The sequence below is a fragment of the Agelaius tricolor genome, unplaced genomic scaffold (assembly GCF_023055355.1).
Source record: "Agelaius tricolor isolate 1412-34295 unplaced genomic scaffold, bAgeTri1.0.p SCAF_1, whole genome shotgun sequence".
NCBI classification, from domain to species: Eukaryota; Metazoa; Chordata; class Aves; order Passeriformes; family Icteridae; genus Agelaius; species Agelaius tricolor.
Genome location: NW_027269261.1, coordinates 14,249,283 through 14,261,355, shown reverse-complemented (window position 1 = coordinate 14,261,355; position 12,073 = coordinate 14,249,283). Strand labels below are relative to the sequence as shown.

The following is a 12,073-nucleotide window of genomic DNA, read 5'->3' as shown; positions in this document are numbered from 1 at the left end:
CGCAACTCTCCTGAGGAGAGGCTGAGGGGGCTCTCCGGGCCTGCTTAGTCTGGAGAGGAGAGGACTGAGCGGGGATCTCGTCAGTATGTACAAATATCCCAAAGGCAGGTGCCAAGAGGATTGGTGCCAGGCCCTTTCCAGTGGCGCCCAGCGGCAGGACGAGGAGCAGTGGTCATAAACTAAAACACGAAGTTCCACCTCAGCATGAGGAATAACTTCTTTGCACAGAGCGTGGCAGGGCACTGGAACGGGCTCCTCAGGGAAGGAAGGTCGTGGGTTCTCCCTCTCTGGGGACACTCCGCACCCAGCGGGGCCGATCCCCTCAGGGCCCTGCCAAGCCCCGCCCTCCCGTGGTCCCGCGCGCGCGCCCCGTGCCCTCACGCGCACGTCCCGCTCAGGCGCACGCGCGCGACCCGCCCTGCGCCTCTCCCGGCCCGTCCCCGCGCAGGCGCGCGCCGCTCCCGCCCGCCCCCCGCGCAGGCGCAGTGGCGGAGCGGGGCGCGCGCGGCGGGCGTTGTGCGGCGCAGGCGGCGGCGGCGCGGCCATGGCGGGGTCCGCGGGGTCCGCGGGCGGCTCGGCGCGGAAGCGCCTCATGAAGGAGGAGGACATGACCAAGGTGGAGTTCGAGACCAGCGAGGAGGTGGACGTGACGCCCACCTTCGACACCATGGGCCTGCGGGAGGACCTGCTGCGCGGCATCTACGCCTACGGTGGGCGGCGGGGCCGGAGGGGAAGGGCCGCGGGGCCGGGGGCGCGGGGCCGGGGCTCGGGCTGAGGGCTCGGAGCGGTGCGGGAGCCGCGGCAGGGCCCGGATGTGCGCCCGGCCGCGCCTGCGCCCTGCGGCCGGGCCTGGCCTGGCCTGACGGTGTCTCTTGGCCCCGCAGGGTTCGAGAAGCCATCGGCCATCCAGCAGCGAGCCATCAAGCAGATCATCAAGGGCAGGGACGTGATCGCCCAGTGAGTGCAAGGGGGATGTCGGGCACATTCCCTGCCTTGAGGCTGGAAGCGGGACCGGCCACCCGTGGGCTTGGGCTGGTGCCTGGCATGGTGTGGGGAATGACCTGAAATTGGTGGGACACGGGGACAGGTTGGTCAGAGCAGCTGTGGATGTCCCATCCCTGGAAGTGCTCAAAGCCAGGCTGGATGGGGCTCTGGGCAACCTGGTCTAGTGGGAGGTGTGCCTTCCCATGGCAGGGTGGGGGATGGAGCTGGATGTTGTTTAATTCCCTTCCAGTTCAAACTACTCTGGTTTTATGGTGCGACAAGCAAACAGTGAAATTTACTAACTTGCTGTGATCCTCTGCCAGTTAATGCCAAAGTTTATTAGGTTTAGTTACTGTAAAAAATATGCCTTAGAGACAAAGAAGGATATGCATCCCACTGAAAGAATCCTTTCTTGGTCACCAGTGCAAATTACTGGCCTTGCAAATTGCATTGGTTTATCTGTCATTTACTTGAAAAAAGTGAATGTGTGGCAGATGGCAGAAAGTTAAAATGCTGGTCTGATAAGGAGCAAAGGTGCCAGAGCTGGGGACCCTGGAGTGTTCTGTCCCTGATATTGCAGCTTTCAAATCTGCCTGACAGCAGATCAGGCTCTGATCATAGCAAACCTTTGTTGGCACTGTTGAGTTCTTTGCACGGGGGGTGGGAGAGAGCACAGGGGTGGAATGTGTTGAATTGCCTGTGCTGTTGGTCCAGACATGCAGAGTATTCACCAAACATCTGTTTCTCAGGTCACAGTCGGGAACAGGGAAGACAGCAACATTCTCCATATCTGTTCTACAATGCCTGGATATACAGGTAATTTCAGAGCAGCACATGCTAAAAATAATTTTTACCAAAACACTGGTCTTCATTGTAAAAGTGTGTTCTTTAAGAGTGAATAAATTAAGTTTTACTTTGAAATCTTATAATTGTGGGCAGTGAACCTCAGACAGAATTCTGACTGAGAACTTCACCAGACTTTGTAACAATTTAACTGTTAAGGCCATTCTGGCAAAGTAAGTTCAGATGATCTTGTAATGATAAAGTTGTCTTTAACAGCTGATCTCTTTCACCTGTTAGGGCTAAGTTAATCTCTCAGCAAGCAGAATTGTCTTCAGACAGTCCTAATAGCATCATCAGCCTATCTGCTGATAGGTGATCTGATTGATTGCACAGACTCAAACCTAGGTTATTGACCAACAGCTGTTTGCTCTTGTTCTGCTCAGAGGCATTGTGTCCATCCAATAGTTTTGGGGTATAATTGGATGTGCAGATGCAATTGAATAAAAGGGTGGGTTTCAGTCTGGGATTGTTACTCACCTGTCACTGTCTGGGGACATAAAAATTAAGGTTGCATGTTCTAAGTAGAAAGGAAAGCTTTTGATTTATTTCTGTAAAGTGCTCATAATACTTTTAAAGGTGACACTTCAAAACTTTGTCTTGGAGTCCTTGAGCAATGCAAGGTGTTTATCTGAACCAAACACACAGAACTGAAGGACTTGAAATTTGGTTCTATTTAGCAAGAAATATACACACTTTTTTTAGCACAAAATTCTGTTCTAAATCCTTCAGCTGTGGCATTTCACAGCTTTGATTCTGTGAGCTCCATCACCTCTTGCATGCCTGGCTCTGGCCTGTGGTTAACTTCCGTGTGATTCCGTGCTTTAACCAGGTCCGTGAGACCCAAGCCTTGATCCTGGCACCGACTCGGGAGCTGGCTGTGCAGATCCAGAAGGTAGGAGCATTGCAGTCCTTGTCTGGGAAACCTTGCAAGGCCTGGGGCCAGTGCTCTGCTGATTCTCTAGCAGAGCTCAAAGCACAGCTTCCACTTTTTCTTCTGTTCCTGAGGGAAATAACAGAAACATGATCTGATACAGGGCTGTTTGCTCCTCTGCATTATATCCATTGCTTTGGCAGTCTGAGGTTTTGCAGAGCCCTAACTGAGTTTTTAAGGCCAGCCCATCTAAAGCAGTTGTGATCCATGAGGAAATGAGTCCCCAGTGTTTTAAGGCCTGCTGTTGTGGAGGTTTGGGTAACAGACATTAAAAATCCTAACTCCTTGTGCTGACATCTCTTTAAAAAGCCCACAGCATGACTGCACAGGCCTGCATCTCCTGACACAGGCAGCCTGGGGAGAGCTGGGCTGGTGAATCCCTTCCTTTGTACCCACACAGGGCCTTCTCGCCCTGGGAGACTACATGAATGTGCAGTGCCACGCCTGCATCGGGGGCACCAACGTGGGCGAGGACATCCGCAAACTGGATTATGGGCAGCACGTGGTGGCTGGCACTCCTGGCCGGGTGTTCGGTAAGGAAATCCTGGCATTTAGTGTAACACCTTTAATGTAACATTGAGGGGAAGTGTAACAAGGTAACAACTTACTGCTCTTGTGCCTGGAAAAGACTAGGGGGAAATCAGTGGTGATGGTATTTTCATTCTCTCTGGTTATGCTTTGCTTTCCATTCTTGAGGTGACTCTTTATGTGGTGGCTTTGGAAAAAGGAGAAAGTATTGTAGTCCTTGAATCTTCAAGGGGATAGGAGCCAGGCCTACATGAATGCCAGAATTAGGCCCACATTTTCTATGTCCTGGTGGTTGCTCTTTCTTTGTTAAATCAGGTGCACTTGCAGCTGGTACTTTCTGGTTTCACTGCATGAGGAGTTTAACATTTACTGCTCGTGGCAGTTACCACAGGGGTAGTGTTGGCCTTCAAGCTCCCATCTTCTGTGTGTCTGAGGAACACATAGCACTTACACAAGCTCCTGTCACTGGGAGAACATGAACTGGTCCCCAGAAGTGGAAAAAAAGCCCACCAAAACTTAGCAGCTGTCAAACTGGGCTGACTCTCAAACAGCATTTGTGGATTCTGTTGACATAACATTCATCTGGCATTTTGTATTTCTCACATCTGTCCCTCCTCCACCAAAATGCCCTGACAGTGGTGGGGCTTGCTTGCTTTCAGAGCATTCTCATCTCACAAAGTGAAATCTTACAGATATGATTCGTCGCAGAAGTCTGAGAACTCGTGCCATCAAAATGCTGGTTTTGGATGAAGCAGATGAAATGCTCAATAAAGGTAAAACATTTGTCTCCCTTCTGCTTGCTTTCTTCTTGCTTCTTTGAGATTCTAGGGTGTCCCAGCTGGCAGGCCCACTTATAAAAGGTTAAAAGTTAAAGTTTAAAAGGTTAGACTATTACAGTTAGTTATAGGCTGTAGTAGGTTAAGCTACACAACAAGCCTTGTCTGATGTTACTGATTCACACATTTATGTTCATCCCATAGTATAGACCCAGTACTGAATTCCAGATCAGATTGTGAAAGAAGAGGATATTTGGGAGAAGGATGTGCTAACTGTTGTGTGTGGCTTGACTTGCACTGCAGGCTTCAAGGAGCAGATTTATGATGTGTACAGATACCTGCCTCCAGCCACACAGGTGGTTCTGATCAGCGCCACTTTGCCGCATGAAATCTTGGAAATGACCAACAAGTTCATGACAGACCCCATCCGCATCCTGGTGAAACGGTCAGTGAGTTTCCTTGGAGAGAACAGGGACTCTGAGTTGGGGCAGCCCTGGGCAGGTCACAATATTCACTGATTTAAATGTACAGGGAGTCTCTGTGTTCCTTCTCATCATTCCGAGTGTCCACAGACGTGCTCATCTCCTGTTTGCCAGCAGGGGCTGGCTTATCCCCCTGACTTTATCCTTGTCCAGTTTGTGTGCTGCTGCTCAGCCTGGATGTCCCCTCACTCTCCCCATGGATAACAGTTTCTCCTCATGGAAATCTATCCTTCACACTTCTCCAATTCCTGGGCTCCCCCAGAGGATTTTTTTTAGGCTTCCTGTTAAAATTTCCTATTACATGGCAGGTAAAAAGCCCCTTTAGCCGACTCATCCCGGGTGTTCTTGGAGGCACCAGTTTACATCTGGTGGTGTCACGGGTCCTTGTGCACTGGGACTTGGGAGGAGTCTCCCTCTTCTCTGAGCTCTTACACTGCCCCATTTCATACATTTGAGCTTCTTGAGACTTTCTTCAGTCTCTCTTGTCAAGAAGCTGGAATGTAAAAATGATGAGAACAGAAATGTTCCCCTTTGGAGCTGTCTGGCTGGAGCAGAGCAGTTCCAGTCTTTGCTGCATGGGTGATATTCAGGGCCCTTCTTAAAGCTGAGTTTTCCCAGGACTTTCTGGAACAACTTGGATTCCATCTGGACCCAGCAGCCCACAGCACATGGGGCAGAGGGGTGGTCTCTGGTGCAGCACACCCAGCCCCTCTAACTGCTTGTGGTGTTCCTCCCTGCAGTGATGAGTTGACCCTCGAAGGAATCAAGCAGTTTTTCGTGGCTGTGGAGAGGGAAGAGTGGAAGTTTGATACCTTGTGTGATCTCTACGACACGCTGACCATCACCCAGGCTGTCATCTTCTGTAACACCAAGAGAAAGGTACAGGGGCCATCAGGGGGGCATGGTGCTTCCTGAGGGTGACTCCAACAATGCTGGATTAGTTAAGAGGTCTGGTTGCTCCCCCATTTGGAAATAGTTCAGTAGGACCATAGGTTAAACCTTTGGGATGTGCCTAACTTAAAACAACAGAGGCAGACCTGATACAGCTGACAGGAATTGCCTTTTTAGAGAAGTAAGAATGTGCTCAATCTAACTGCTTATAATTCCTGGAGCAAACCCACAGTTCCTGAATAAATGCTCTTAATTCCTTTCCTCTCAGGGCTTGTGAAGCCCTGTATCACACAGCTGATGCTTTGTAAGGATTACTTACTTCCCTTAGTCTCAGAATGCTTGTGGAGGTGTCTCAGTTCATACCAGCCCATCTCAGCAAACATTCTGGAGCTCAGCTGCTGTGCTTGGCTGTCTGAGCAAATAACTAACCCAGGCTGTGTTCACAGGTCGACTGGCTCACAGAGAAGATGAGGGAAGCCAACTTCACCGTTTCCTCCATGCATGGGGACATGCCCCAGAAGGAGAGAGAGTCCATCATGAAAGAGTTCAGATCTGGTGCAAGGTAAATGCCCCAAAGTTGCTTAGATCAGTTCTGCCTCAGGGCAGGGAAACCCTAATGCCTCTGTCTCAAGGCTTTGTTCAGCTCAGATTAAGGAGAACTCTGATTTCCATCTCTCTCCTGTGGTGTGGAAGGGTTGAGAGCTTGCCATTTTCCAAGGAGGGACACTCATACCTCTGGGTGTAGAATTAGTCTGTTCTGTTTTGCTGAAGACGTTGGGAGTTGCTGCACTTAAAATTCAAGGAAAAATGTTTGTGCTCCATCCTCAGTATTTTAAACACTTGGGAGCATTATTCCTTCTGAAAGATCCAAGCTGTGTTGGTCCTATCTTGGCTGAAGTTTGGTGATAGTGCAAGGGACAGCTTTCCATGCAGCAGAAGTGTGGGTGCTGCTGGTGTGCTGTGGGCAGGGGGGAGCATGGAATAGCAGGGGATGCTCTGTGCTGGAGACTGGAGGTTCCCAGAAAAGTCCTGACTGTGCCCCTCTCTTTGCAGCCGAGTTCTTATTTCCACAGACGTGTGGGCTCGAGGCCTGGATGTGCCTCAGGTGTCGCTGATCATTAACTACGACCTGCCCAACAACAGAGAGCTCTACATACACAGGTAGGCTGGGGCTTCCCACGGGCCACTGGGGCTGGGGGAAGTCTCCCCACAGTGGCTCCATTCCCTCTTCCCTCGTGCCTCTGCAGAATCGGCCGCTCGGGCAGGTACGGCCGGAAAGGCGTCGCCATCAACTTTGTGAAGAACGACGACATCCGCATCCTGCGGGACATCGAGCAGTACTACTCCACCCAGATCGACGAGATGCCCATGAACGGTGCGTGCTGCTGGCCCTTCCTCTGGGGAGAGCACGGGGCAGCAGTGCTGGGCTGTCCCGCTGGGCTGGGGCTCTCCACACACTCACTAATCCTTTCCTTTTCTCTCCTTTCAGTTGCTGATCTGATTTGAAGGTCCGTGGTTAGCAGAAAGTTGTACCTTTTGGTACCCTCCACTATTATCTTTTGGACCCACATCCTTATATCGTATTTTTTGTCGTATGTTCTTGAGTTGAGCTGCACTTGAGAACTTGTGTAAATATTGTCTGTACTCCCACCCATGTTTTTCAATTAAAAAAGGAGGTTTTACCATAACCTGTGCTTAATTACTTTAACCCAGCACAGTAACAGGCAGGGAGTTTTGAGATACTGCCGTACTTGGCTAGCATAATGAAACAAAACACTGGACATTCCCCATATCTGGGTTCATAGAACACAGGGCTTCCTGTTCTCTACCCTTTTGTTATTGTTGTGCCACGCCGCCTGATGTACTTTTAGTTTCCTTAACCTTAGGATCAGACATCTACAGGAAAAATCTGTGACCTCGCCCTAGTCTGCTGTAGGAAAATTAAGTTAGGAGATAGCCAGAAATTTCCTGCTGGTTACATCTTTCTGGAGCCAGAAATCACCACATGAAGTGCTCCAGATGGGGATTTCCTATCCCAAGGAACTTGGGCACACACTCCAGAACAGAAGGAGCAAGTATTCTGTCTTGTCACCTTCTCCACCTCTTTCTGCTGCTGTACCTTGTTACATCTGCCCTGTCACCTCTGCCCCTGCGTCTCTCTCTGGCACGATGCTCTACTTTGCCAGCTGTAGGATCTTCCATGTAACTTTCCTACCTCACTCTGCCATGTCCCTCTGTGAGGCAGGAGTTGGCCACAGGTCAGTTACCATCTTCTGCTCTCAGCCTTTCCTGCTAAATTCAGCTTTTTGCATGCTAAGGGAGGACAGGGCAAACAAGGCCTGAGTACACCACAGAATGTGGTTTGCACAGAATTGGGTCAGCTCTCAGAACTCCTTTCCTGAGTAGCAGTGGAGTAGCCCAGGGTAGAGAAAGCAGCTGTCACCTCCTTTAAAGCCCTGTGACACTCCTCAGTTCCCTGAGGAACCCACTCCGTGCACCAACCTGATGTTCTTAACAGTACACAGAAGTTGAGAAATGCTAAGCTTGTTCTACTAGGAATACTGATTCTAAGGGGTTGCCCATGGAGGTGAAGACACTACAGCTTCATGTCCCCATGTGCCACCAGCAACAAGGCTGAGCCAGCATTCCCACTGGGCACACACAGGGAATGTGCTCACACCATCCTTCCAGATCAGTCTTCAGCACTGTCACAACAGCACCAACACCCTCACCTGCCCCTGCACCCAGTCACCATGAAGGGCTGTTGGGGACAATACACACACTTGCTCTGGATCCCTCCAGGAACTGGGCAAGGAGGCTCAGCTGATCCAGTCTCCAGCCTGGGGATCACCAGTCTGTTCCAGTAGCCAGCAGATGGACATGGCCCACAGCTGCACCTCTGCACATCCCCACGGTGCCTGCCCTCAGCAGCTGGCCTTGAGACAAGTCTGTCCTCAAGTGGCCCTTGCAGAGCCTCTCTTGCCCCCACAGAGGGAGTCACACATGAAAATGGAGCCCCACCCTCCAAACCAGCCCAGATCTTGTCCCTCTTGCAAAAACAGATGTGTCCAGCCCAGACCTAGAACTGCTGCCACACCTGGCTCCCTTACCCTCCTTGCTGGCTAAATCCAGCTTGCTGTTCAAGTGACACAAGCTCACTCCAGGCTGCTGCCACTCCAAACGTGCAGCCCCTGGGACCCCAGGTCCCATTCCAGTCCCTGGCACTTTGACCTCCATGCCCACAGAACGGAGTCCCCTTTTCCAGGGAAGGGTGAGAGGGGTTAACAGTCAACACGGCCAAACAAGGACACGAACCAGCCCCTTCCCCCACCTCATTAAAAGTCATCTTGACCCCTCCCCTTCTCTCCCTTCGATCCCTCCCACAAGCTCGAGAGGATTTTGTATTTGTGCTGCAACTTGGTGGCACAGTGTTCAGGAACTCTGCCCCCACAAGCCTTGAAGAAGAGTCCGTATGAAGCCTCCCAACTCCTTGACAACATGCTATGAAGAGTTCTGCTTTTGCCATCTCCGCAGGGCAAAGCCTCAAATCTGACCTGCACCTTCCTGGAGACCGCGAGCAGCAAGGGCAGGCCTGGCCCTGCGAGCCCCCGTGTGACTCATTTGGTTCGTAAGAGATTAATCACCAGAGCACGGGCTTGTTTGAATAACAGTATTTAATCTGTACAGGTTGAGATATCATAAAATGCGACATTCCTACCTCATCTTTAGCATCATTCCCCTGGAGCTGAGCCCTCACCTGCAGAGGGCAGGTAACCACCACTCCCCAGCAGTTCTTTGCAGTGCAAAAGTCACAGTGCAATTGCTTTAGTCCTAGACAGATGATTTCCCTCACTCAAGAGAGGGGAGATGTTAAAGCTCAAATGTTGATGAAAATTGTTACCATTTAGGAATGCAAACAACCCAGCTATTGCACACAGCCATTTCCAGCTGAAACTACAGCAGTTAATTGTTTAGCTGCCTTTACACTCCACACAGTTGATACTGATTTAGCCAAGAATGAAAGTAAAGCCAGTAACAAGATTTCAGAGTGATACAATTGTCGGAGGGCAGAATCTTGACAAGCAACTCCACAAGTCAAAAGCGTGCTTAAGAACAGCAGGAGGTTTTCCTATACAGGGAGGGGGTATGAGCTGGACAGAGGTCACCTTCCAGAGACAAGCATGAGAGGAACATCGGCTTCAATAGAAAGCTATGAAGTACAATAGAACAAATCTGTTCATATAATTGTCAGGATAAGTATTTGACATAGTTTATGTAGTAGAATACAATACTTGAACATTTTTTAAAAATAAGCACGGATTTCATTTCATATATACACAACTGATTTTAATAATGTACTGAAAATAAATTACAGGAAATAACTTTAAAATGCAACAGAAGACAAGAGTTTCACAACAAACATTCCCATTGATTTTTCCAAGGGGGTGAGAGATTGCAGTGCTCAAGGCAGGTAAATATCACAAATATATCAAAAAACTTCAAATTGTTGATGCATTCACACATTTACATGAGCCACAAACATTCCTTTACAGGAACTGCACTTAGCTACCACAGAACCAGGTTTTGCCATAAACTACAAAACTTTGATACAAAATCGTATTTATATATTTATATTTCATATACATGCCCTATCTGTGATTTCTTAAAAAATAAAAACTAAACACACTGTACAGACAATCCTAACTCATTGCTTGGTAGCTGTAGGCAACATTTTTGGATGGAATTTCTTCCCCAGTAGAATTAATGGCAATATTATATACATGAAGGCTAAACTGCAGAAAAAGACAGCTCAGTTCCGATATGCACCTCCCTCGGGACCAGGTCTGCGAGTTCAAGGCGAGACACCCTCTGTGCTGAGCCACTGCCTCCCTGACAGCCCAGTTCTGCGTGAGGAACCAGCACATGCATCTGTGTAACACTGGGACAAGGCAAGAAAGCAGGAGACGCGTTGTAATGGAGGGGATGCTCCGATGGCTGCACGGCCGCGCACAGAAACACTCGAGGGAGCTGGCGGGGGTGGTGCCGAGCTGGGGACATCGGGGAGAGCACAGCTGGATGGGGCTGATCATGACACTTCCCTGAAGTCAGCTGCTGCAGGGGACAGGCTCGCCCTGTAAGCCAGAGCCTGCACGGACTCACAACGCTGGGGAAGCTCCCCCTCCCTCCCCCAAACGCGGGGCACCAGGACTGCGTAAAGCTGAGCCACTCCCTCCCACCCAAGCGGGCTCCATGGCACCAGTTTGTCTGAGAAGCTGAGCACTGACAAATGTAACTCTTCCCCGGTGATGGCAGCAATCTGTGAAGCCAATCACACTAAACTACTTCTACAGTTGATTGTAAACTTTGGTTTATTTTTATTTATTTTTTTTATTATTGAGTTCTCATGGTACAGCAAGCACGTCTAGGATGAGAGGGCAGAGTTGAAGAGGAGACGAACTGTCAGTCTGTCTTTAGTCTGGCATGGTGAGCCACCTGCTCGGTCAGGCCTGCTTTGATAGAGTTTTTTACAGACTGCCTCATATGATCCTCCATCAAATTATCACTCATGGGCTTCAACACCTGTGGAATGAGAGATGTGCAAAAGAAACAAGAAAATGAGGTAACCAAGGAAAAGAAGATATAAAATCATATAAAGAGATGAGACTTGAAATCATGAAAAAATTTAGAATGATGAAGTCTGACACAAAGTGGCATGAACTGAAAGAGAAATGAATTTTGCTGCTAGAGTAATGAGGTTAAAGCAGTCACATGCTATGGACACAAGTGATACCCCTCCTACACAGCAGTATTTCACTGAATTCAAACCACTTTACAGTTCCTAGAAGATGGATGTGCAATTCCATACCCCATATGCAGCATCAGTCTGGTATGGTTACAGCATTTATGCAGACCGGCCCAGACGGTCCAGCTTATTGTCCTATATGTGTAAGTGTGAACACTTCAGATACAGAAAGAAAGTTAAAAATACTGGCTAGTTTTTCTTCTTGTTATTGTTGGATGAGAGTCGCTGTCGCGGCACTGATGTGAGAGCACGACGAACCGTTCGGCGTCTAAGGACTTCAAAGAGTTTGGAAAACACCTAAAACACGAATTCAGCTGTTAGGAAAAATGGCTCTCACAACACAGCAGAAACTCAATCAAGTTCAGAAAAACAAAAAAAAACCTGATTGCCAGTAACTTCTCACCTTCCTGGGATTCCTCTGAAGCAAGGAGGGAAAAGAAAGGCAGAGATTCAGAAAAATCAACAGCAAGAATGAGTATTTAATCAGAGTGACTCAGACAGGACCTGCAGTGCTTTGCATATTGCTGGTGATGTGCAGCTCTAACAGCAACACTGCTGAGGGCTTTTGGAGACCACCTTCCTCCAGCCCCCAAGTGGCAAGCTCCTGCCAGCATAAGCCAAGCTCTCCCCCTCCCAGGGAAGGTAGCAGCCAAACCAAGCATTCTGTGCAGCAGCAGCTCCATTACTACTGGAGAGCCTCAATTTTAATCACTGATGAGTGGTGCTTACTCAAGATTTAGCTACCAATTTATTTACTGATGCTCATTTCCCTAGTTTTAAGAATCCATTTTTTCTGCTCCAGTGTAACTCAAAACCTGACTGGGACCCTCAGCAG

The 12,073-nt window shown here is 49.3% G+C and overlaps 2 protein-coding genes across 7 annotated transcripts in view; one reads left to right on the top strand and one right to left on the bottom strand.

Annotated features, from left to right (window-relative positions):
• Positions 1 to 458: 458 nt before the first annotated feature.
• Positions 459 to 7,123, top strand: EIF4A3 (eukaryotic translation initiation factor 4A3). The gene is made up of 12 exons (XM_071424015.1): positions 459 to 710; positions 885 to 957; positions 1,734 to 1,800; positions 2,657 to 2,719; positions 3,159 to 3,291; positions 3,979 to 4,059; positions 4,366 to 4,507; positions 5,285 to 5,423; positions 5,882 to 5,997; positions 6,489 to 6,596; positions 6,683 to 6,810; positions 6,925 to 7,123. The coding sequence occupies exons 1-12, from the start codon at positions 545 to 547 to the stop codon at positions 6,939 to 6,941; spliced, it is 1,233 nt and encodes a 410-aa protein (XP_071280116.1). The 5' UTR covers positions 459 to 544; the 3' UTR covers positions 6,942 to 7,123.
• Positions 7,124 to 9,091: 1,968 nt separating this feature from the next.
• ATL2 (atlastin GTPase 2) overlaps positions 9,092 to 12,073 on the bottom strand; it is a 37,874-nt gene continuing 34,892 nt past the window's right edge. The window contains exons 13-15 of one of the 6 annotated variants that reach the window (XR_011678700.1): positions 11,642 to 11,656; positions 11,302 to 11,535; positions 9,092 to 11,015 (exon numbers count right to left, since the gene is read on the bottom strand). Coding sequence is in view for 5 of the 6 variants with exons in the window: in XM_071423974.1 (XP_071280075.1) it covers positions 11,428 to 11,535; positions 11,642 to 11,656 (123 nt within the window). In the remaining variant the exon portion in view is untranslated. Of the gene's footprint in view, positions 11,536 to 11,641; positions 11,657 to 12,073 lie in introns of all 6 variants that reach the window. The other 5 variants (XM_071423974.1, XM_071423961.1, XM_071424002.1 and 2 more) reach the window with 5 other exon arrangements.

Coding starts and splice junctions, on each gene's coding strand:
- EIF4A3 (XM_071424015.1), top strand. CDS start 545: ATGGCGGGGTCCGCGGGGTCCGCGGGCGGCTCGGCGCGGAAGCGCCTC. Junction 4,060..4,365: donor AGATGAAATGCTCAATAAAG/GTAAAACATTTG, acceptor CTTGCACTGCAG/GCTTCAAGGAGCAGATTTAT. Junction 6,597..6,682: donor AGAGAGCTCTACATACACAG/GTAGGCTGGGGC, acceptor GTGCCTCTGCAG/AATCGGCCGCTCGGGCAGGT.